The 23,538-nt window shown below is 53.6% G+C and overlaps 4 protein-coding genes and 1 long non-coding RNA gene across 8 annotated transcripts in view; 2 read left to right on the top strand and 3 right to left on the bottom strand.

Annotated features, from left to right (window-relative positions):
* The window catches only part of Catsperd (catsper channel auxiliary subunit delta), a 35,865-nt gene extending 33,725 nt beyond the window's left edge, over window positions 1-2,140 (bottom strand). For 2 of the 4 annotated variants that reach the window (XM_076932015.1, XM_034496989.2), the window contains exon 1: window positions 750-936. In XM_076932015.1, coding sequence (XP_076788130.1) covers window positions 750-808 — 59 coding nt within the window. In that variant the 5' untranslated portion in view covers window positions 809-936. Of the gene's footprint in view, window positions 1-749; window positions 937-1,692; window positions 1,839-2,078 lie in introns of those variants that run through there. The other 2 variants (XM_076932017.1, XM_076932016.1) reach the window with 2 other exon arrangements.
* Window positions 2,141-2,283: 143 nt separating this feature from the next.
* Window positions 2,284-15,035, top strand: Lonp1 (lon peptidase 1, mitochondrial). The gene is made up of 18 exons (XM_034497446.2): window positions 2,284-2,748; window positions 5,999-6,087; window positions 6,651-6,770; window positions 7,047-7,284; window positions 8,653-8,714; window positions 8,879-9,008; window positions 9,162-9,245; window positions 9,773-9,993; window positions 10,743-10,881; window positions 11,229-11,407; window positions 12,754-12,841; window positions 12,944-13,066; window positions 13,152-13,268; window positions 13,531-13,671; window positions 13,751-13,916; window positions 14,250-14,467; window positions 14,536-14,700; window positions 14,772-15,035. Exons 1-18 carry the CDS (start codon window positions 2,356-2,358, stop codon window positions 14,949-14,951), a joined length of 2,853 nt encoding a protein of 950 aa, XP_034353337.1. The 5' UTR covers window positions 2,284-2,355; the 3' UTR covers window positions 14,952-15,035.
* A 61-nt stretch (window positions 15,036-15,096) lies between these two features.
* On the bottom strand, window positions 15,097-15,925 carry Rpl36 (ribosomal protein L36). Its single transcript, XM_034497447.2, has 4 exons — window positions 15,768-15,925; window positions 15,546-15,640; window positions 15,305-15,439; window positions 15,097-15,223 (listed from the first exon to the last, which is right to left on the bottom strand). Exons 2-4 carry the CDS (start codon window positions 15,636-15,638, stop codon window positions 15,134-15,136), a joined length of 318 nt encoding a protein of 105 aa, XP_034353338.1. The 5' UTR covers window positions 15,639-15,640; window positions 15,768-15,925; the 3' UTR covers window positions 15,097-15,133.
* Window positions 15,926-19,546: 3,621 nt separating this feature from the next.
* LOC143441845 (uncharacterized) lies at window positions 19,547-20,203 on the bottom strand. The gene is made up of 2 exons (XR_013109583.1): window positions 20,117-20,203; window positions 19,547-19,677 (listed from the first exon to the last, which is right to left on the bottom strand). It is a non-coding gene; the product is annotated as an uncharacterized LOC143441845 (long non-coding RNA).
* A 294-nt stretch (window positions 20,204-20,497) lies between these two features.
* Window positions 20,498-22,765, top strand: Micos13 (mitochondrial contact site and cristae organizing system subunit 13). Its single transcript, XM_034497174.2, has 4 exons — window positions 20,498-20,850; window positions 21,362-21,539; window positions 21,694-21,748; window positions 22,545-22,765. Exons 1-4 carry the CDS (start codon window positions 20,822-20,824, stop codon window positions 22,640-22,642), a joined length of 360 nt encoding a protein of 119 aa, XP_034353065.1. The 5' UTR covers window positions 20,498-20,821; the 3' UTR covers window positions 22,643-22,765.
* The last annotated feature ends 773 nt before the right edge of the window (window positions 22,766-23,538 follow it).

Genomic DNA, 23,538 nt, shown 5'->3' with positions numbered 1-23,538 from the left:
GCAGTCTCCATAACAGGATGGCTTTCTGAGCTGGGCACCAAAAATGGGAGACTTCTCAGCAGGGCTTCCCTGCCTCTTCCTATCTTTGTTTGGAGAGTGACCCTAAACACAGGTGGCTGGCCTCTGAAAAGTGACCAGCTGCATAGCACAGCACACACGTCTTATTCTGGCTTCCCACCCTCATAACCCATTAGTCCTTTCCACTCGTACCCCTCAAAAAGCCCTTAAATCCTCTCCCATCCCTGAAAGAACACAGCAGTCATCCCGCTGCAGTGGTCTTTGTCCATATTCTCAAGGCTGTTTGAACCCTGCTCTCCACCTCTGCTCTTTTTGGCCCCTCAGGCTGGTGACCAACAGCCTCTGGGAAGAAAAGTGGGAAGGGGGAGTACATACATAGAGACATACTTGCATGTTAGCGATCATAGATACTGTTAACCATGACACCATGCACAGCACACTTCCCAGCATGCACTCAGCTAGCCTCAACAGCCCATGGCACTGTTACTGGGCCAGGTAGGGATGGATGGTGGGACAGGTTGTAGACTGCACAAGGAACTTGGGTTTGACACATGTCTAAGGCCCTGGTTCCACACCCAGAAACAGATTTTAGTGATGTGCTTGGAAGAGATATGTCAAGCTTGATTCCTACAATTGGTTGGAGGGCATGCCTGGGCTCCAACAAGAACCAGCCCCATTCCTCCCCCCCACAAACCTCCCAGCAGCATCCCATCCCAGTTAGGCAGTCGCACCGGCACAGTTCAGCCCTGACCATGGTGGCCACTGCTGCTACTACCATCAACATCAGCATTTTTTTTTTTTTTTTTTCTTGGCGTGGCTCTCCACAGCTAACACCGCTCTTCAACTGCCAAACTTGAGGAAATGTCTGAGCGTGTGTGAGGTTAGGCCGTTTCTCTACTACCCGCCTCTAGTCTGGGCACGCGCACCAGGTAAGAAGGTCACTAGCAGGACCTTTCGGACACGTGCGACAAAAGCCTCAGTAGGTCTTCCCAGAGGCAAGTGGAAGGACTGAGCATGCGCAATATGAAAGCAGAGCATGCACACCTCAAACCTGAAAGTTACATCCAGGTTCCCAGCTCCATAAGTCAAAATCCAGAGCATGCCCAAACCTCAAAGAAGTCTCCACAGAACCTGCATGAGCACATGTGGGTGTGCTTTGGGCATGCATAAAATCCACCCCTTGCTTTGTGGAGCCGAAGCATGCACACGGGTCTCTTGGGACATGTCTTGGACGCTTCAGTGTTTTGGTAAGTGCCTCACGGATGATGGTCAACAAAGGCAACGCTGAGCATGCGCGAATGCGCACGGCCTGTAACAAGCAGACTATAGGGGAGGTCCTCCAAGCAGGTCTCTTCCAGTGTGGAGCAAAGACGGTGGGAGATGTAGTAGGGAAGATGTGTAGGGAGATGTAGTAAAGCCTGTTGTCGTGTATCAGCAAAAGACTCTGAGGCGCTGTACTTTTCTTCCTATTCAGACCCTGTAAAAACTTTTTGACGCAAGTTTGAAAACAACGCAGTTCTAAGGTACAGCTTGGGCAGGATAGACCAGTAGTCGTAGGAACCCGGAGGGACCATGCTTTCTCCAGGCCCCCTTCCTAGGGCGGTGCCCTCCAACACCCTCCCATACCCCCCCCAACCACCCCTCCAACAAGCCCCACTCCCATTCTAACAGCACCTGGCCTCGCGCCGCCTCTCGAGTCACCGCTCTGGCCACGCCCCTAAGTCGAGCCCTGACTGCAGCCTTCGGTCAAATCCCGGCTTCCAGTTCTTCCAAGCCCTGCGGGGTGGAGCGCTCCTCATCTAGAACACATTCCAGTTGTGCCTCCTCCGTCGTGCTTCATGCTTCCTCGCGCTAACTACAACACCTCTCGCTTCCCCTCCCCGCCACCCTTCTCCCTCTCGCTCCGGCAGGTTTATTTATTATATGCAAGTAGACAGTAGCTGTCTGCAGACACCCATAGAGGGCATTAGATCTCATTACAGATGGTTGTGAGCCGCCATCTCAGGACCTCTGGGAGAGCAGTCAGTGCGCTGAACCGCTGAACCACCTCATCAGCCCACCTCTCGCTTTGTCATCCAGTTCCTCCAGTCTTCTCCGGACCATCCTTCCACGAGCCACGCCCCCATCTCGGCCAACTCCAAGCCCCGCCCGGAGCCTTGAACCACGCCTCTACTTCTACTCCTCCCACCCCCAGGCGTAGGGTCCCCTCTGGCCACGCCCACTCACCTTATTCAAGCTCCGCCTCTCCAGCGCGAAGCACGCGAGCGTCGTCACGTGTGCAGCTGTAGGGCGAGCAGAGATGACGTAAGCGCCGTGCGTCGTCAGTATGGCCGTTCCATGGCGGCGAGCACAGGATACGTGCGGCTGTGGGCCGCTGCGCGGTGCTGGGTTCTTCGGCGGCCGCTGCTGGCTGTCACCGGAGGCCGGGTCCCGAGCGCGTCCGGGTCGTGGCTGCGCCGAGGATGTCGGGCGTGCGACACGTCTGCTCCCTGGGGCGGCCGCGTTCTTGCGGGTGGGGGCCAGTGGCGGGGGCTGTGGGACGCGGGCAGCCGCGGTGGCAGCGACGAGACCTCCGAGGGTGGTGCGGAGGACGGGCCCACGGCGAGCAGCGGGGAAGGCCCGGTCGTCACGGCACTCGCGCCCATGACCGTCCCGGATGTGTTTCCCCACCTGCCGCTCATCGCCATCACCCGCAACCCAGTGTTCCCGCGCTTTATCAAGATCGTGGAGGTAACCAGAGCCCCCCGCCTGGCCATGCTATACTATCCCTGCTCTGCTGGCGGGACCTCACCCCTTGGAACTGCGCTCCTGCTTGTCATCTCACCACTCTGGAGTCTGAGGCAGGAGGATGCCAGAGTCCTCGGTGGCTCATTTGGACACAGACTCTTCCCTTTTTGTGGGTCCTTTAGGACCGTGATAGTGGGTGTAAAGTCCATGAGCCCGGATGGTAGAAATCCCAGGCCGACTAGCAACAGAATGCAGTTATTTCCCTTCCATCCTGGTCAAAGCTTTGTAACGCCTTCCTGTTCAGTGGTGGTGAGCTTACTTATTGAGACAGTCTTATGTATCTTTTCTCTTGAGAGGTTTTCTCATGTAGCCAAACTTTTCACACCCTTAGTTACCTGCTTAATGTATCGGGCATAGTTGTGGGGATACAAAGTTACAGGCTTTGGGAGTAGGAGAAAGGCCGGAATCGGAATGACGGAAGTCTGAGTGGTTTACCAAAAGAAAAAGAAGAGGACAGGATTCCCCCCCCCCCCCAACACTCCCTGACATCTACAAAAAAAAAAAAAAAAAAAAAAGATAGAGAGAGAAAGAAAGTAAGTTAGTTCAAACAGCCTTTTAACTAAGGGAGGAAAATTCCAGTGCAGGGAGCTGATCCCATCTGATCCTTTGAAATTAGCGAGCCATGAGGAGGGAGGGAGAGAGAACAGGATGATGAAATCAGCAGAAAGCAGAGACTTTTAAAGGGGAATTTTCCAATCTGCCATCCACCCCCCATCGTTATAGAGTCCACGGAGACCAGTGGATATCAGTTAACCTACTAGCAAGGTCATAAAGTGAGTCACTGCCACATCCATCCCACAGTCTTCCCTCCATTCTCCTTGCTCTGCCAACTCTTGAAGGGAGGTGTATCAGCACAGTTGTGGGGATGGTTAGAGTGAGCTCCTCCATGTACCTTCTTTCCCAGCTTCCAAGGCCCATCTCATGTTGTCTGTCTGGTAGAAGGATACACACATCTGACAGATAACTTCTGTAGGGTTGCATGGCACTATCATCTATCTGCAAGTTGCTCTCCCGGCCTTGGTTTTCCTCATCTGGGAAATGGACGTAATAGCAGTTCCTGTCTTGGAATCAGAGAGCTCTTGTGGAACCCACACAAAGGAATGTGTATAAAGGCTTTTTTGGGTTTGGTTGAGGCAAGGCTCTCGTGTAGCTCAGGCTGCCTCCCTCTTGCTGTTAGTTGAAGTTGGCCTTTAGATCTCCAGCCTCTCCGCTACCTCCTTAGCTTTCAGGTGACAAGTGCCCCATCTGGTCCTGAGTGACTGAGTTACAAGTCTCTGCTGCTTGCTGCTTGGAGGGAGTTTCTCATACCCACAATGCTCGTAGGACTTGTTATGCCTGGCAGGTTCTAATAGTGTAGAACTGCCCTGGAGGCCCATTCTGGATTCCTCTTTAGTCTCTAGGCTTCTGGTGCCAGGGCTGCCCACACCTGAGTCCTTAACCCTACAGAGGAGACAAATGTGTGCTGGGGCAAGAACAAAGAGATGATTCTTCCAAGTGAATCCTGTGTGCCATTGGGAGCTAGCTATCAAGAGTGTGGTGATGAGACAGTGGTGTATGGTTTCCTGTTGGTATCATCTCATAAAATGACAAAAGTCAGGGAGATGAAGATGCTGAGACCCATCACAGAACTACAGCTGAATCCTGAGAGCAAGTGAAAAAAGAATATATGTGTATTCTTAGCAAACCTCAGCTTCTAGGTAGTCTCCAGCCGTCAGACTCACTGCTGTCTTTTGCCTCTGAGTGTAGAGTCTAACACCTGTCACCCTAATGCTCAGGGTGGAAGGAGGGAGATGAGGAATTCAAGGTTATCCAAGGCCAGCACTGTTGCCTTGTGGAGACACTGTGAGCAAGGCAACTTTTACAATCAGAGTTTTTACTTGGGGCTTGCTTATAGTTTAAGAACATGAAGGTGAGGGGTGTAGTGGCAGATACGGCATTGGAGTAGTTGCTGAGAGCTTGAGGGCAGAGAGAAACCTCACATGCCATTCCCAGTGGTATACCTCCAACTAGGTGACACCTGCCAGTCCTTCCTAAACAGTTCCTATGACCGGGGACCAATTGTTTAAATATATGAACCTGTGGGAGCCATTCTCATTTAATACCATAGACCCTATCTCAAAACAACAACAACAAAAATAACAGCAAAAATAAAAAATAAAAACCACCTTAACTCGGAGTGGTACTGTCTGTAATTCCAACACATGGGAGGATGGATTAGAAGGCTTGTCATAAGCTCAAGCCAGCTTGGACTACAGTGCGATCCCTGTCTCAGACCAACAGAAGAGAACCCCACACACTGAGATGAAGGGTGTTGGGGGCCCCCTTCCAAGCCTTGCTATATCAGAATTACACAGGTAAACTAAGTGTGGTGACTTATCCTTGTACATCCTGCACTTGGGGCAGTGAGGCAGGAGGATCACCCTGGGTTCCCAGAGTCAATTATATAGTGTGTCCCAGAGAAGCCTAAACTACAAGGTGACTGGGGAGAGACTCCACAGGTGACACCTGTCCTCAAGTGTATGTGTGTGTGCTTGTGCTTACATACATGTGAATGAATATTTTCCTGCGTGTATGTATGCCACATGTATGCTTGGTGCCCGTGTAGTTCAAAATTGTTGGATCCTTTGCAACTTGAGTTAGGGTTGATTGTGAGACACTATGTGTGTTCTGGAAATTGAACCCAGGCCTCTAAGTAAACATCTGCTGAGCTACCTCTCCAGCCCCATTGGTTTTTGTTGTTATTTGTTTGTTTTAAAAGTTTTTCTGTTTGGATCAGGCTGGCCTAGAACTCACAAAGCTCCATCTGCCTTGTGTCCCCAGTGCAGGGGTGAGAGGTGTGCCATGATGCCCAACCCATCCTCGGTTGTAATTCCCATCTGCCACAGGTGGTGAGAAGAGTTATTACCTAGTATCGGAGCAGGATGACTAGGAAACGGAGCTCGTGAAGCTGGGGGAAGCTGCCAGTCAGCCTTCAGGACACGGGAGGCTCCTGGCGTGGCTCTGTTGTAGCCTGAGTTTCCTTGGGTAGCCCGTGTTTACAGTCCTGAGCCTCCTGCTCAGTCTCCCTGGTGCTCCATGTCTGTGGCACTGATGAAGCTGTGGCGATGCCGGCAGCATTGATTGTGCGGCTAGACCGTCTGTTTCCGGGGTTAGATGTGTAGTGTCCTGGGTCCTCACTTATGGTCTCCTGCAGGTTAAAAATAAGAAGTTGGTTGACCTCCTGAGAAGGAAAGTCCGCCTGGCACAGCCCTATGTTGGTGTCTTCCTAAAGAGAGATGACAAGTAAGTCTTCCTCCTTTTCTCTACTCGGCCGTAGTCTGAACTTCACACGTTGAGCTAAAAGGACCCAAGGGCAAAGCCGAATGTCCAACATACTGCCATTTTACTCTAGGACAGGGACTTGGCTGTGAAATCTCTCAGTGAGGAGCCGGGGCGTGGTTTGGTAGGGAACACTTCCACAGCAGGCAGGAGACCCAATGCTGTGAAAGAGAGACTTCTGTGCTGTCCACATGGGGAAGTGAACTGGTAGCTCCCCATGAATGTTGGGGCCTCTGGTACATCCACTCACAGATGTGGTTCTACATCACATGAGATTTTCAACTTCAGAGTGGGTGCCATAACAGCAAACGAGAAGCCTATATGGATGGTGTGGTTGGAGGCTGTGTTAGTGATGTGCTGCCACCCAGGACTGTACTGCTGAGCCGGTAGCTGTCCCATTGCCCTTGAAGAAGCCAGGCAGCGGCTTTGGGTCTCTAGTGGCCACCTGCAGAGGCGCTTCTGTCTCCCTCCGGCCACATACTGCTCTACGGCCTGGCCAATGTGCCTTTGTGTCCCATCTCCCTCAGCAATGAGTCGGACGTGGTGGAGAGTCTGGATGAAATCTACCATACGGGGACATTTGCGCAGATTCATGAGATGCAGGACCTCGGAGACAAGTTACGCATGATTGTCACAGGCCACAGAAGGTACAGAGGCCAGGGTGAGATGAGATGTGCCTGTCAGCATGCACACAAGAGATTGTGGCTTTTATGAATTGTGGGCAAGACCTCCACCCTTAGGTCTTGGGATACAATGGGGTACAGTGTCTTGTCACTGAGCCTCTCTGTTGGTGACACTTGCCAGTGTTCTTTGCTCTCTTGCATTTTTTTCCTCCATTTTTTGGAAGGCCCTGGAGCGACAGGGCCTTTGAACACACGACTCTGTAGCCCGGGTTTAACCTGTGCCCATCTGTCTACCTTCAGGATTCACATCAGCCGGCAGCTGGAGGTGGAACAGGAGGGCCTGGAGCCAGAGGCAGAGAACAAACAAAAGTCCAGGAGGAAGCTGAAGCGAGGCAAGAAAGAGGTGGAGGATGAGCTGGGTGCCAAGCCCCAGCTGGAGATGGTGGCTGAAGCTGCCACTGACACATCCAAAGAGGTGCTCATGGTGGAGGTTGAAAACGTAGCCCACGAAGACTTCCAGGTCACAGAGGAAGTGAAGGTAAGCAGCAGTCACCTGGACTGATCTGCACAGATGGCAGGACAGGTGGGCACCCTTGGCTGTTCACAGAAAAGGCAGGATTCAAACCCATCCCACCCTGGTTCATAGCCACCATGCACAGGCTTCTAGCATTCTGTAGAGTGCCCACCCCTTGCCTCCTCCACAGCTCAGGAGGCAGAGGCATGAAGCAGGGAAGGAGGCTATGGCCACTCCTAACCCAGACGAAGCTATCCTGCCTTCCTCAAGGTCTCTATGGGTAGGACAATTAGCCAAGCTGAGCTGGAGCCTGAAGTGTGCCCAGTGCTGTTGGCTGGGTCAGGAAGGGGGCAAAGGCCTCTTCTAGAGCTCATCCCTGCTGGGTTGATTGGAGCTATGAGAAACATGCTTCTGGACTGATGCTGAGCTGTGTGGAAGGAATGCTGGAACCCTTGGTGATGTCTGTTGTGAGCTGGTGCTGTGTGGAGAGAGGAGGCCTCTGGGCTGATGTTGTGAACTTCATGGGACTGCAGGCAGCCTGGGAACTGATCATTTTTTAAGTGGGAGGAGGTTGTTCTGTTTAATAAAACAGGTTTCAAGTTAGAGTAATATCCCATGCTGGTGGCTCTGTGCCAGCTTACCGTCGGACTCTATGCTGAACTCAGCAACTCTGAGACAGGCTCCAGAGCCCAGAGCCTTGCCCTCTTGCTTCGGTTTCTTTCTTTGGGGGGGAGTGGAGGGGGTTTCTCTATGAAGCCCTGGCTATCCTGGAACTTGCTCTATGGACCAGGCTGGCCTTGAACTCACAGAGATCTGCCTACCTCTACCTCCTGAGTGCTGCCATTAAAGGCTTGTGCCACCACTACCTCTGGTCTCTTCTACAAAGGTTGGGAACTAGACACCAGGCAGGGTGTTGTCCTATCTGGCTACGATGGTGTGTGCCTATAGTCCCAGGACCCTAAAACTGAGGCAGGGGGATTGCTGGTGTTAGTGTAAGACCCTGCTTCAACAACAAAAAGCAAAAGCTAAGGAAAGTGTGGAGAGTGGGGCTGTCACTCCATGCTTGCTTGGAGTGCTTGCTTGGGTCCCCATTTTATTTTGTTTTCATATTAACTCATGGGCGTGAAGTGGGAGTGTCACAGTGTGCATATGGATGTCAGCGGGATTCCACCATGTGGAGCCCACCAATTGAACTCAGGTCATCAGGCTTGGCAGCAAGTGTCTTTATCCTCCGAGCCATTTCACTGGCCCTAGCTTTAGTTTTTATACCCCTTGCCCTGGGTCTTCCCTGCTGCTGACCTTAGGTTCTGCTCTGTGGTCCTGGTGGATGGTAGTTGGCTGGGATGGGAGGCTCCCCTTCGATCTTGTGACTGTCATGTTCTTGCTTGCCAGGCCCTGACTGCAGAGATTGTGAAGACCATTCGGGATATCATTGCCCTGAACCCTCTGTACAGGTCAGTGTCTGCAGGGCTGGGTAGGACAGGGACTGCCACTCTGTGACAGCTCCTTGACCCCGGTGCACCACACTGCACACTGGCCAGAGCTAGGTGTCACTGAAGCCAGAGTATGTGTAAGGGCCCTAGGGCAACACTAAAGCACTGGCACTGCACCCCTACAGAGAGTCCGTGCTGCAGATGATGCAGGCAGGCCAGCGTGTGGTGGACAACCCCATCTACTTGAGCGACATGGGTGCCGCACTCACTGGGGCTGAGTCCCATGAGCTGCAAGATGTGCTGGAAGAGACCAACGTGAGTGTGTGATCCACTGTTGTGATCAGGCTAACAACAGTGGCCTCATCCTTGGGGCTGGGCTCTATGTAGGGTGCCTGTTCCTGTGCCAGCACCACTCTGGCTATGGTGGACTCTGTTCACAGATACCCTGCTGTCCTCTGTTGTTTGCAGATCCTTAAGCGGCTCTATAAGGCCCTGTCTCTCTTGAAGAAGGAGTTCGAGTTGAGCAAGCTTCAGCAGCGTCTGGGCCGTGAGGTGACAGGAAGGGGAGGTGAAGGGGATGCATCCGGCTCTAACACTTTCATTTCGGGATCCTCTCTTTGAAACAGGCACCTTGTACTTGTGCCGTCCTCCTGCCTCAGCCTCCAGTGTGGTGGGACAGTAGGCATCTTCCATGGCAAACCCTCTCTTACTGAGGGCTCTGCTGCAGCTGAGTGAACAGAGCATAAGCTAGGCAGGATGGATCAGGAGGCCCAAGAGTTCAGGGCTATCCGCCTGGGCTACATGATTTGGCTCAAACAGAACACAGGTTTAGCTCTCATGTGTATTGGGTGTGTTTGTTTGGGCATTACAACAGTAGTCCAAACAAACTGCAAACCCCGTGTCAGGGTGTCCTGTGGGAGCCTGCAGGGTAGAAGCCTGGGTCAGTGACTTGGGGCTCAGGTAGCATGTGTGAGGCCCTTCATTTCCTAGCACCACTGTAGTTCTGGGCCATGGGATTCTGTGGAGGGGCTGTGTCCTGCCCTCCCCACCCCACCCTGCCCAAGCTCCACCTGCCACAGGTAGAGGAAAAGATCAAGCAGACGCACAGGAAGTACCTGCTGCAGGAGCAGCTGAAGATCATCAAGAAGGAGTTGGGGCTGGAGAAGGATGATAAAGATGCTATTGAGGAGAAGTTCCGGGAACGCCTCAGGGAGCTTGTGGTTCCCAAGCATGTGATGGACGTGGTGGATGAGGAGCTGAGCAAGCTGGCCCTGCTGGACAACCACTCCTCCGAGTTCAAGTGAGTCCACGGCCATGGCTCACATCACCTCTGCTTGCTATCCCCCATGTCCCCGGCTTGGTCACGTTCCTATATAGGCTGCTGGGAATGTGGAAGGCCTCTGGGTCCAGGCCAGGGATGGAAGTCCCTGTGGCATGCCGGCTGCCCTGTCCCGCCCTCAGGCTTTGCCTACAGCAGCCCAGGAAGCAACTATGTGGTGGGTCCATGAAGTCTGTGAGCACACAAGCCTAGCACCCCCATGTAGCCTGGGCTCCATGTCTAGACTACACTTCCTTTTCCCTCCGTCCTAGGTATTGCTTGCCTCCTGCTCGGGGACCCTGTGGTGACTCTGGCCCAGATACTTGAGGCTAACTGGTGTCGGGATCCTTAGTTCAGTCTGTTCAGACAACTCCACTGAGTTGAAATCCTGACCTGATAATGCTCTGTGACCCTGGGATTTAGCCCTCCATCTGTGTTGCTATAGCACATGGCCTCCCTCAGCCACCACTTCCCAAATGTCCCTGCCAGGGCACTGCTGCTGTCCATGGCTTGGTGACTAGACAGGGCAGCCTCAGACGGCAGCAGGCCTGACCGGTTTCTTCCCTGAGCCATACTTAACCCACCCCAAACTCCTCTTGGTGGGGGCAGGTCACTGAGTTACCCTGGGATATCATACTCAGGTTCACTGATGTGGCCCCTGCCAGGGTGGCTGTGTAGCCCTGCACTCAGTCTCAGCAGCAGCATCTGGTCACAGTCCCTTGTCCTTGTAGTGTCACTCGCAACTACCTGGACTGGCTGACTTCCATCCCATGGGGCAGGCAGAGCGATGAGAACTTGGACTTGGCTCGGGCCCAGGCTGTGCTGGAGGAGGATCACTATGGCATGGAGGATGTAAAGAAGCGAGTCCTGGTGAGGCCCACTGCGTGCGCGCGACCACACTGCCTAGGGCAGGGTGCCTCATTTTGTCCTTAATCCTCCCGGTGGAGAACCAGTCAGCTATCCACTGGGGCTCACAATGGCCCTGGTGGATGAGTGGCAGAAGCCTAGTGTACTGGGTGGGCGCTGTTGTGACAAGGTGTGCTGTGGGCCAGGCTGTGGAAGAGGGCCCCTGATGTGATGGACACCCCGACTCCAGCCCAGGGCCCTACAGCCGCAGCTCCAGTCAGCCCAGTCTTTGTGACCCCTTGAAGCTGCTGGATGGCAGCCCCTTGGTCTTTGCGTTCGTTCTGTGTACTGAGCCATCTCGGCTTCCACAGGAGTTCATTGCAGTCAGCCAGCTCCGAGGCTCCACACAAGGCAAGATCCTCTGCTTCCACGGCCCACCAGGCGTGGGCAAGACCAGCATTGCACGTTCCATTGCCCGTGCCCTCGGCCGCGAGTACTTCCGTTTCAGTGTTGGTGGCATGACAGATGTGGCAGAAATCAAGGGGCACAGGTAGGTAGGCTGGCCCTGCAAGCCACCTGACTGTGCAAACATAGTATGACCCAGTCTCCAACCCTGCTCCTGCTCTCTTCAGGAAGATCGGGGTTTGAACAGGCAGAGAAGAGGATGCTGGGCCTGGGTGTTCACGTGGGAGGGTGGCACAAGGAGGTACACTAGTTGCTGGTCAGCTTGGATTTTGTTTTGCTTCTTAAGACTTGTTATGTAACCTGTGCTATCATGGAATGCCCTAGTAGGCGGGTTTGGCCTTGAATTCAGAGATCCTCCTGTCTCTTTCTCCTAAGTGTGGGATTAAAGACATGTACCTGAACTTTTTTTTTTTTTTTAAAGTGCATTCCATAACCACACAGCTAGTGTGGGGTCCTGAATGTGAGGGGTAGTCAGCTGCAAGAGTGTGGAGGCATGGGAGCCTGGCAGGCTTTGAGTGGAGCAGAGACCACGCAGACAGCCTGTGTCTGTTCCAGGTCCCAGTGTGGTTAAGAGAAGCAGAGAGAATCAGGCTCTGCAGACAGAGGCAGGCACACTGTGCTGAGGCTGCCTGGCTAAGGTCGTCCTGCACTCCTAACACTACACAAACTGACTGGCCTGGGCAGAGCCGGTGGCAAGTAGCCAACAGTGCCTCATTTACTAACCCAGCACTCAGGCTGGGCAGGAGGCTCCGGAGTCGGGAGTCGTCCTTGGCTACGTACTGTGCTCTAGAGCTCTAAGCCCGCCTGGACTACTCAAGACCCTGCTTGGAAAACAAAAGGATCTTATCAACAGAACAAGGCCCTCCATGTCTCTCACCTTCTCTAAACCCTGCCCAGTAGCCGGGCGGTGGTGGCGCACGCCTTTAATCCCGGCACTCGGGAGGCAGAGGCAGGCGGATTTCTGAGTTCGAGGTCTACAGAGTGAGTTCCAGGACAGCCAGGGCTACACAGAGAAACCCTGTCTTGAAAAACAAAAACAAAACAAAACAAAACCCTGCCCAGTAATATGGACCTTCTTGCTGCTCCCCTAACTAGCTGCTCTCTGTCCACTCAGTCCCCTCAAACCCTGTCCCCGCCTTGTTTTCTCTGTACCTCTCCTGTCATCTTTCATGCCGCCCCTGCTCCCAGCTGAGGTGAGGTCCTTGTTCATCCCTTGCTCCTTCCTTGTGCTGTCTGCCCTACTGAGCTGGGGCCTGAGTGTGGGTCCATGGCTCTGAAGATTCAGCCCGGCCAACCCCCACCTCTTAGTGCTATCTGGAAGAGAGCATTGGGTAACCTGTGTGAGGCCAGAACTGCTTCCAAATGGGCTGTGTGGTGTGCTGTGGGCTTCTGTTGAGCACACTGACCTACACTGAGTGTTGCCTCCCACAGGCGTACCTATGTGGGGGCCATGCCTGGGAAGATCATCCAGTGTCTGAAGAAGACCAAGACAGAGAACCCACTAGTGCTGATTGATGAGGTGGGGTAGGCTCTGGGGGCAGGAGGGACAGGAGCACAGCTTGCTTATCCTGTAGTGTGGGAGCCAAGCATAGTCCCATGGCGCCTGCCTTTCCCAACTCAGGTGGACAAGATTGGCAGGGGCTACCAAGGGGACCCGTCATCGGCACTGTTGGAGTTGCTGGACCCCGAGCAGAATGCCAACTTTCTGGACCACTACCTGGATGTGCCAGTGGACCTGTCCAAGGTAAGTGCTGACTCATGTGGCCAGGAGCTAGTGCTATGGGAGAGTACCCCCAGCTTCCAGCATCCTGTGCCCACTTGTCACCCAGGTGCTATTCATCTGCACCGCCAATGTCACCGACACCATCCCAGAGCCGCTGAGGGACCGCATGGAGATGATCAATGTGTCAGGCTATGTAGCACAGGAGAAGCTGGCCATCGCAGAGGTGTGTGGGGTCCTGTGGGGTGGAGGGGTACAAGATCAGGCTTGCCTCCCACAATAGTCCTGAGTGCCTGCAGGTGATGTCTCAGGTGAGCACAGCCTGGGTTGACACTTGGGGCCTGTGGCAAGGGAGTCAGCCTGCTCCTCTGTGCTTCTGAGAGGGAGGGCTGAGCTGGTGCAGGGGATGAGGAGATTGGGATCCCAGGGCACCAGTAACAGTGTGGTGGGTGGGGGCAAGGGGCGTTGCTGACAACTGCTCCCCACAGCGGTACCTGGTGCCACAGGCCCGCACCCTGTGTGGCCTAGACGAGAGCAAGGCCCAGCTGTCGGCAGCGGTGCTCACTCTGCTCATCAAACAGTACTGCAGGGAGAGCGGCGTGCGCAACCTGCAGAAGCAGGTGGAGAAGGTGAGCCTGCCCGCAGGCATGCCCACCACACAGGGCACGCCCTGCCCAGCACATCCCCACCTACATCCATCCCCTGCAGGTGCTGCGCAAGGCTGCATACAAGATTGTAAGTGGGGAGGCCCAGACAGTGCAGGTGACACCTGAAAACCTGCAAGACTTTGTAGGGAAGCCGGTGTTCACGGTGGAGCGCATGTACGACATCACACCTCCTGGCGTGGTCATGGGTTTGGCCTGGACTGCCATGGGTGAGCACAGCACCCCACCCCGTGTGCATTCTTTCTGCCTGGCCAGCTGGCTGCTACCAATGTAAATAAAGATGGGGGCCAGACTGACACTGCAGGCTACCAGTAAAGACTCCTGGCTCACTGGGCAGTGGTGGCCCACACCTTTAATCCCAGCACTTGGGAGGCAGAGGCAGGCGGATTTCTGAGTTCGAGGCCAGCCTGGTCTACAGAGTGAGTTCCAGGACAGCCAGGGCTACACAGAGAAACCCTGTCTCGAACGCCCCCTGCCCCCAAAAATTGCAGGCTCCCAGAGTGCAGAATTGGGAGGGAACAAATTCAGCCTTCACCTTCCAGGAGGCTCCACATTGTTTGTGGAGACATCTTTAAGGCGGCCCCAGCCTAGTGGCAGAAACGAGGACAAGGATGGCAGCCTAGAGGTGACAGGTCAGCTGGGAGATGTGATGAAAGAGAGTGCCCGGATAGCCTACACCTTCGCTCGTGCCTTCCTGATGGAGCAGGACCCTGGAAATGACTTCCTGGTCACGTCCCACATCCACCTGCATGTGCCTGAGGTAGGCCCCTGTCAGTCACCCCCATGTCACTCACCAGCTCAGCAGCTCACCACTGCCTCTCCCTGCAGGGCGCTACCCCCAAGGATGGCCCCAGTGCAGGTTGCACCATTGTCACTGCACTGCTGTCCCTGGCTCTGGGGCAGCCAGTGTTGCAGAACCTGGCCATGACTGGAGAGGTCTCCCTCACTGGCAAAGTGTTGCCTGTGGGTGGCATCAAGGAGAAGACCATTGCGGTGAGTGCCTGTTGCCTATACCCCTGGCCGCCTCAGGGCGGGGAGAGCCCAGCTGACACATCTCTCCACAGGCGAAGCGCGCAGGTGTGACCTGCATCATTCTTCCTGCTGAGAACAGAAAGGACTTCTCGGACTTGGCCCCCTTCATCACAGAGGGCCTGGAAGTTCACTTCGTGGAACACTACCGTGACATCTTCCGAATTGCCTTCCCCCCGCGCGAGCACCGGGAGGCGCTGGCTGTGGAGAGATGACACGGTGCCTGAGACTAAATAATCATGGTGTGGCGGAGCCACGAGCACAGCTGTAGAATCATGAGTAAAGAAAGCCTTTCCAAACCCGAGCCTCCGTCTCTGCAGGCGGCGCGAGCACACACAACACACAGGGGCGCGCACAGACTGCGGGCACGAGCCTTTATTGGGGGGAGGGGGGGTCATCAATCCTTCTTGGCCGCCGCCTTCCTCATGGCTGCCAGCACGTTGCTCAGCTCCTCTCGCTTTCTCTTGGCGCGGATGTGCGTGCCCACCTGCGAGCAATCGTAGCGTCACCCCGTGGCCACGCCACCAGTCACCCCGCGCCCGCCCCCGCCCCCGCGCACGTGGCCTACCCTCTTCTTGATGAACTTGAGCGCGCGCTTGTCCTTGGACACCTTGAGCAGCTCCATGGCGCGGCGCTCGTAGGGCGCGAAGCCGCACACCTCCCGGATCATGTCCCGCACGAACTTGGTGTGCTTGGTGAGGCGCTGCGGGAACAGCCCCGCGGGGTCACGGGCCGCAGGAGCCCGCACCCCGACTCCCGCCCCAGCCTCCGCTCGCCGTCCCCGCCCGGGCGGCCGCGCCCGCACTCACCCCGCGGCGCCGGCTGTGCCTCGGCTTGCCGACGTTCTTCGTCACTTTGTGGCCCTTGTTGAGGCCCACGGCCATAGGGTAACGCAGGGCCATAGCTGCGGGCGGTGGGGACAAGGCAGCGGCTGAAACACGGCACCCCGGCCCGCGCCCGCCCGCACGCCCGCACGCACGCACGCCGGGACGCCCGATGGCGGCAGATGAGCCCCGACGAGAGCCACTTACCTGCTGCTCTCCGATGGCGGCCTGAACAGGAAGAACGGCGCCGCGCAGGATCCTGGGATATATGCCGCTCGTTGGCCTTTCGGGCCAGAGAGACAGGCGCACTACGGGCGCCCTCTGGTGGCCGGAGGTTCTGCGGCACCCGAGAGCCTGTGCACCCGTGAGCCTGGCTTGGGAGGCTTCCCTCAGGTTAGGAATTCAAATCCAGCCCTTCGCTATTGTTGGCTGTTGAAGTAACTGAATCTCTGACAATAAAAGTGCTTCTGAGGAGAGGAGGCGTTGTAGAGATGGCTCAGAGGTTAAGAACATTCGCTGTCTGCTCTTCCAGAGCTCCTGAGTTCAATTCCCAGCAACCACATAGTGGCTTATAACCATCTATCATGAAATCCGGTGCCCTCTTCTTGCCTGCCGGCATACATGCAGGCAGACCGCTTTATACGTACTAAATAAATAAATAAACAAATCTTTTTAAAAATTACTTGTTTTTTCGAGACAGGGTTTCTCTGTGTTGCCCTGGCTGTCCTGGAACTCACTCTGTAGACCAGGCTGGCCTCGAACTCAGAAATCCGCCTGCCTCTGCTTCCTAAGTGCTGAGATTAAAGGCGTGCGCCACCACTGCCCGGCTTAAAAATTACTTTTTAAAAAGTGACTGGTTTTTGTTTATTTTTGTTTTTTATAGCCTGGCGGTGGTGGTGCATGCCTTTGATCCCTAAACTCAGGAAACAGAGGTAGAGGTAGGCAGTTCCAAGGCCAGCCTAGTCTACAGAGGACAGTCAGGGAAACCTACTCAGAGAAACCTGGTCTCAAAAACATTTTTTTTTTTTTTTTATTCTTGGGCTAGAGAGATGGCACAGAGGTTTAAGAGCACTTGGTTTACTTCCTGGGTTCAAATCTAAGTCTTCACAACAGTGGTTCTAAAACATATGGCCTCCAGTTTCCTGGGCCTTCCCATACCCTCTTTTGACCTCCGTGGACAATATGCATGCACGCAGTGTACTGACATAAATGCAGGCAAAAAAGCAAACAAATAAATGTAATTTTAAAAATTAAAAAAAAATATGATTTTAGTGTATAAGTGTTTTGTCTGCATGTGTGTCTGTCCATCACGTGGATGCGGGGACTCAAACCTGGTCTCTTGTTACATTAGCAAGTGCTAAGCCAGACCCCAAAATTGCTGTCATTAAAAAAAAAAAAATACCCCGGGCGGCGGTGGCGCACGCCTTTAATCCCAGCACTTGGGAGGCAGAGGCAGGCGGATTTCTGAGTTCGAGGCCAGCCTGGTCTACAGAGTGAGTTCCAGGACAGCCAGGGCTACACAGAGAAACCCTGTCTCAAAAAAAAACAAAACAAAAACAAGAACAAAACAAAAAACAAAAAACAAAAAAAACCATTTATTTAGGGGTTGGGAGAAGCATGAGCCACCAAGAACTTGCAGAGGTCAGAGGTCAGTTTACGGGCCTCAGTTCACCTTCGTCATGGAGGCTTCTGGATCAAACAGATCAATAGATCTGTCACTACAGATCTACCCGGATCAACAGAATGATCCTCAGGAACTAAGATTGCATTTTCCTTGAAGGAGTTCGGGCCCCAGGTGTCCTTGGCTTGTAACAGTGGGGTAAAGAGGGGTGCAAGTTATCTAGAATCAAGGGCTGTGCCCCTCCTCTCCTCTCCTCCCTCACTCTTTTTTCCTTTGAGCTACTGTCTTGTGAAGCCCAGGTTGTCTCAAACATCTGACCTTCTTGATAGAGACAGGTGTGTACCACACCCATCTTATGCAGATGAAGTGTCTGAGCAGCAGAGCCTCCTGTCTTGCCTCAGCTTCCCACACTCCACGCTCTGTCAGTCTGAGGAATTTGAACAGTACATTCTAGAACCCAACTCTCATTACAAATCAGGGCATGAGTGTACCAGGCCGCAGTTAGTACTCTGGAGTGTGCAGAGGGCCAAACTAGTCAGGAGAGCAAGCACTGACACCAGAGTGGGAGGGGCCAACACAGATAGGTGGGGTCTGTGAATAACATCCCCCTGGGGTGAAAGCCAAGGTCCTCATGGGGAGCCTCAGCCTGTTTGCCAAGAGGGTCCAACCTGGTACCCTAGGGTGGCTGAGCTGAGGATCAGGCCTGAGAGGAGTCCAAGGAGGGCAGGAATTGGGCCTAGAATACAGGAGTAGAGGCAAAGATGGGCAGGGGCGGGGCCTAGAACACAGGAGGGAGGAGAAAATTGAGGAGGATGGGGACGGTGCCCACCTGGGTAGGGCGGTGCCTTTTACACAAGAGGGATGGGAAACTTGAGCAGGACCTGAGGTCCAGACCAAGGTTGTGTGTGTGGGGGTGGCCGGTAGAACACCGCAGGGGTGGTACTTGAACACCCGAGGTAGGCTAAGCTTGAGCAGGCGCTGAGGGCAGAGACTAAGTTAGGCAGGGGCTCTTGCCCATGGAGAACAGGTCCTGCTGGATGCCCAGGACGCCATCATCCAATATCCCCCTCTGTGCCCTTCCCCCAGCTTTGAGCAGGCCTGAGAGACCCTGCTTACCACAACAGACCAAGTGATAGGATCTAGGTGGAGTTACCCACCTCGGCTGCACAGAACACAGAAGCAGAACTGCCCCTGGGCTTGCCTTGAGACAATTCCGGCCGTGACCTAGAATTTGGATTATCCCAAATTATTAGATTATGGATTATCCCACCCATCTCCCGGCTGAAACCAGGAGGGGTTGTGGGTTGGGTCTTCCCCTTTAAAATGAGAGCTGAACATTAAAGCTTTGAGTCTTGAGAGAACTTTGTCTTGGTTTCATCTCTTCTCGCCCTCCGTCCCCTTTCATTCCCAGCCCCGCTTTCAGGTGAACCCAGGTCGGCGGCTACACCCCTCCATTTGCAGGTACAGAGTTACTTGGCTGTTTCTGACTGTTCGTCTGTGGGTTTCTGTTAGCAAACACAAACTGCAAGGTATACATACTCCTGCTGACATATAGCCAGGGAAGAAACCAGCTCAGGAAGGTCTTGAACAGTCACTGGAAGTGCTCTCCTGCTCGCCCCACTCCCCCCACTAACACTCAGTCTTCTACCCCCATCCCAACCCTGCGTTCCTTAAACAGCACACAGAGAAGCTTGCCTTCAGCTTGAGGACCTTGGTGGAGACAGGAACACTAGGTGGTGGTCCAGTGGGACATAAGGAGGATGTCCTGCTGCCAGCATTCCTACCTTCCTCCTCAGACCACTCACTCTGGTCATGCTGGTAGTGGGGAAGGAACAACACCCTGGGCTGTTGAAGGCCCTCCCCGACCAGTCCCAACTGCTCAGTGTGCTCTGCTCTGTCCCAGGTCTGTGCACTGGCTGTGTGCTCTCTGTCCCAGGGTCGTGCATTGGCTGTGTGCTCTGCTCTGTCCCAGGGTCGTGCACTGGCTGTGTGCTCTGCTCTGTTTCAGAGTCGTGCACTGGCTGTGTGCTCTGCTCTGCTCTTCCCTAAGATTTAATTCCTTTAAACCTTAGGTCCACAGACATACTTTCTAAGTGCTACTGTCAACCCACTTGCTACCCTGACATGTTCTAGACTCCTCCGACCCATTTTTTCTTAGTCATGAGGGTTGTTTCTTTTTTTTGGTTCTGAGTGAAAAAAGAGAAAGTGTCACTATAGAGTTTTAAGTCATGAAGGAACACTGGACACATCTGTAAAAGCAGGACTGAAGAGGCCCCGGCAGGTGAGATCACCTTGGTCCATATGAGTTCCACACCAATCTCATACACAGAATAAGACCTTTGTCTAAAAAAACCACAAAGCTGGGTGGTGGTGGTGGCACGTACTTTAATACCAACACTTGAGAGGCAGATGCAGGCAGAACTGTGAATTTGAGGCCAGCCTGGTCCACAGAGTGAGTTCCAGGACAGCCAGGACTGTTAAACAGTGAAACCTTGCCTGAAAACAAATAAGCAAACAACAATCAACCAAAGCCAAACCAAACCCAACACGAAAATAAATAATAAATAAAGTTGTGGGGGTTGAATTAGGTTGAATTGTGGGTCCCTACAGTCTCATCTATTTGAACGCTTGGTTTCCAGTTGGTAGAACTGTCTGGGAAGGATTGGGAGAACAGGTTTACTGGGGCAGAAGGTGACACTGGTATGGACCTTAAGGTTTCAAAAGCCCACACAATACCCTGTAGTCCCTTTCTGCCTCATCTTTATGGACCAGGATGTAAGCTCTCAGCTGCTGCCCCAGTGCCATCCCTGTTTGCCTGCTGACATGCTCCGTGTTATAATGGTCACGGACCTCTGAAACTATACGCAGTAAACTTTTCCTTCTATTAAGTTGCCTTGGCCATGGTGCGGACAACAGGGCTCCATGGAGCACTTACCTGCTCGGGCCTCACCTTGCGGCAGAACCGAGATCTACAGGATCCTCACCTCATTGCCCACTTTGTATGGTTGGCCTCTAACCCTCCCTGCCTCACCTCTCACCGCAGTGTAGCTCCTTGTACTCCGGACCACCCACGGTCAACCCGCCATCACATGACCCCAAAAATCCTGCGGGGCAGGGACCCTCTGGAGCCCTGGCCTCGCCAAGTCAACAACCTCAGCAAGCGTCCACCCGACAGGTCAGGCCATCTGCAGCCTCTCCACGCCTCCTGGGTTAAAGCCACACCCCTAACCTCTCACGTGAACGAAAGACCCGCCTTTCTGGAACAATCCAGCTCTGCAGTTGCCGTGGTAACCATCACTTAGGCTTGCTTCGCCTCAGGAACACTCAATTCTCCGCGCGGGCGCGGGGAATCCTACAAGTGTCTCTTCTGAGGGCTCTTTTCGGTCGTTCCTCCAGACTACATTTCCCAGGAGCCTTCGCGGCCTAGACCTTCTTTGGTTTTTCCACCTAATACATTTCCCAGAAAGAATTGCGGCAGCCACGGGCCTCGATATACAGAGTCTAACGCTATTGCCGCTCCCGGGGTCCATTGCGGCTGACAGCGACCACTACATTTCCCAGGAGTCTCAGCAGAGACACCAACCGGAAGCGGCGGGCGAATTGCTTGTCCTTGCGCGGCGAGTGGAGCGAGAGACCGACCATGGTGGCTCGTGTGTGGTCGCTAATGAGGTGCGTGGAGAATCGTGGAGGCCCTGAGGAAGTTCACTGCTGTCGGCACCTCTGCCTCGTGGCTTGGTGTCCTGCGACTGCTGACTTCCGGTTGTGTCTGAACATTTCTCACGGTCTATGTAGGGAAACCGGCGAAGCTGACTGGGTCGCCTCCCTCCCAGCCAGCCCTTATCACCTACTGCCGCAGTTTCCTCTCCTGTGCACTTGAGATGCGTAGGGAATCCTGCCCTTCGCCTCTCTCCGGAGCTTACTTGAGTAACTTGCTGGGAAGCTCCTCCAGACACCCTGGAAGGATTTGCGACAGGGATCATAAGTGTCCACTATCCTTTGCTCTGCAGGGTTTCGAATGACCCGCCGTGTCTTCCTTTAAGACTCTGTTTACTACTAAAAGTCGTATCACAAAGGCAAATGAAGCGATCCTTTCCCCTGGGTTCCCAGCGTGTCTCCTGGTAAACTGTCATATCCCTGGAGACCCCGCCCCCACAGCGTCTCCCTTCCTGTGTTCCCTCAGGTTCCTCATCAAGGGAAGTGTAGCTGGAGGAGCAGTCTACCTTGTTTATGACCAGGAGCTGCTGGGGCCTAGTGACAAGAGCGAGGCTGCCCTGCGGAAGGCCGAGGAGGTTGTGCCACCAGCAATGTACCAGTTCAGCCAATATGTGTGCCAGCAGACGGGTCTGGAGATGCCACAGGTACCTTGGCTGGGAGTGGGTGGCCTGCAGCTTGCATCTGGGTGTCCTTGGGGCCCCCTCCACCCCTGCTTGGTGGAGTTTTGTGTTTCTGGGTTTGGGAGGCAAGGCTGTGACCTGTCCCCACGTACCAGCCTCTGTGTTCCTTTCTTCCCAGCTCCCAACCCCTCCAAAGATTAACTTTCCGAACTTCCGTGATTCCTGGAACTCAGGTAGGCCCTTATGCCCCTGCTTAGGGGATGCACTCCATCCAGCCTCTCTCCCAGCCCTGTTTACCTCATTGTTCCTTTCCACTTCTCCGTGTTTGCCTGTTTGTGTGCTCGTATGTCACCTATGGAACTAAGAAAGGACTGGGTGTGGTGTCCCATGCCTGTGACTTTGGCATTTGGGAGGCTGAGACAGGAAGATTGTGGGTTCAAGGGCATCTTGATCTACAACCAAAACTACACAGAGAAACTTTCTCAAAAACAGGAAAAACAACAAAATAACAACAACAACAACAACAAAAAACCCCGAAGGGGTTGGGGTTGTAAATCAGTGGTAAAGTTTTTTCCTAGCATGAATAAAGCTCTGGGTCCCATCCCCAGCACCCCATAAATCAGGCATGGTGTTTGTAGGTCTGTCATCCCAGCACTCAGGGTGAAGGCGAGAGGATGAAGGAATTCAAGGTCATCTTTGACTACATAGGGAATTCTGGGCCATATGGGATATATGAGACCTTGTCTCCAAAGAAAAGCTGGATGTTGCACATGTCTATAATCTAAGCACTGGGAAGAGCTGAGGCAGAAGGATTGAAAGTTTGAGGCTAACCTTAGACTATATTAGTGAGATGAAACCTGCTTTTAAAACAGGATATAGAGAAGGGGTGGCAGTTTAGACAAACACTGGAGGAAAGGCTGGTCCCACCCTCTCCTGCTCCAGTTACTGCTCTTTTGCTCCCCAGAGGTTGGCTGAGAGTGGCTCTGACAAGATGGGGCCCTCACTGACACCTGTGCACTGTCTCTGCAGGCATCATCTCAGTCATGGCGGCCTTGTCCGTGGCCCCCTCCAAAGCCCGAGAATACTCCAAGGAGGGCTGGGAGTACGTCAAAGAATACACCAAGTAATGGATGCTACCTGCCCCAGCATTATGGGGGTCAAGACCAGAATGCCACAGACATCCCAGTGGGGACCTCACTCTGAGGGCAGCTTCCAGCATTGCTGGCCCAATAAAGGACTTGGGAATGGTCCCCGACTGTTGTTCTGGTGGGAGGATGTAGAGTGGGTCCTGTCCCTGGCAGGCTTTGCTTTATAGGAGTAGTCCTGGACAGCAGGGATTTCTATGTTCCAGATGGAATGTTTGGAGCCCAGAAAGTTTTTTTGTTTTGTTTTTTAACTTTTAAAAACTTTGTGTGTCTTGGGTTTTGTATTGCTGTGATTAAAAAAACAAAAAACATAAAACAAAAACAAAAACAAAAAAACCCAAAAACCCACCAACCAAACAAAAAAAAAAAAACATGACCAAAAGCAGCTTGGATAGGAAAGGGTTTATTTCAGCTTGTTACTCTCAGGTCATCCTCCATCACTAAGGGAAGTCAGGGCAGGAACCTGGAGGCAAGACTGAAGCAGGGGCCATGGAAAATTAGTTTATAGGCTTGCTCTCCATTGTTTGCTCAGCCTGCTTTCTAACAGCACCTAGGACCACTTACCCATAGTGGTGCTCTGTGCCTCCGACATCAGTCATCAATCAAGAAAATGCCCCACAGCCCAATCTGACTGAGCATTTTCTCTATTTAGTACTGTGTGTATGCTTGTACACACTGGCATTGTCCCGTGTGAGTGCTGGGATCTGAACTCCTAGCCATGGAATTATCCTTCCAGCCTGTGGAATGGAGCAGGTACTGTATTGGGGGAGCCTGTACTTGGCAGTGCTCTTAGTAGGGGCTTCATTTGCAGTGGACCAATTCTTTTTGACAATCTCATTGTCCAAACTAGTCACAGCTATTCAGGACTCCCAGCTTTG

The sequence above is a fragment of the Arvicanthis niloticus genome, chromosome 3, assembly GCF_011762505.2.
Source record: "Arvicanthis niloticus isolate mArvNil1 chromosome 3, mArvNil1.pat.X, whole genome shotgun sequence".
Classification (NCBI taxonomy): Eukaryota; Metazoa; Chordata; class Mammalia; order Rodentia; family Muridae; genus Arvicanthis; species Arvicanthis niloticus.
Note: the sequence above shows the minus strand (reverse complement) of the source record. Positions and strands in the feature narration are given on the sequence as shown.

Coding starts and splice junctions, on each gene's coding strand:
- Lonp1 (XM_034497446.2), top strand. CDS start 2,356: ATGGCGGCGAGCACAGGATACGTGCGGCTGTGGGCCGCTGCGCGGTGC. Junction 9,009..9,161: donor ATGTGCTGGAAGAGACCAAC/GTGAGTGTGTGA, acceptor TGTTGTTTGCAG/ATCCTTAAGCGGCTCTATAA. Junction 9,246..9,772: donor AGCAGCGTCTGGGCCGTGAG/GTGACAGGAAGG, acceptor CACCTGCCACAG/GTAGAGGAAAAGATCAAGCA.
- Rpl36 (XM_034497447.2), bottom strand. CDS start 15,638: ATGGCCCTGCGTTACCCTATGGCCGTGGGCCTCAACAAGGGCCACAAA. Junction 15,440..15,545: donor GGCACAGCCGGCGCCGCGGG/GTGAGTGCGGGC, acceptor CTGTTCCCGCAG/CGCCTCACCAAGCACACCAA. Junction 15,224..15,304: donor TCAAGTTCATCAAGAAGAGG/GTAGGCCACGTG, acceptor GATTGCTCGCAG/GTGGGCACGCACATCCGCGC.
- Micos13 (XM_034497174.2), top strand. CDS start 20,822: ATGGTGGCTCGTGTGTGGTCGCTAATGAG. Junction 20,851..21,361: donor CGTGTGTGGTCGCTAATGAG/GTGCGTGGAGAA, acceptor GTGTTCCCTCAG/GTTCCTCATCAAGGGAAGTG. Junction 21,749..22,544: donor CCGTGATTCCTGGAACTCAG/GTAGGCCCTTAT, acceptor CTGTCTCTGCAG/GCATCATCTCAGTCATGGCG.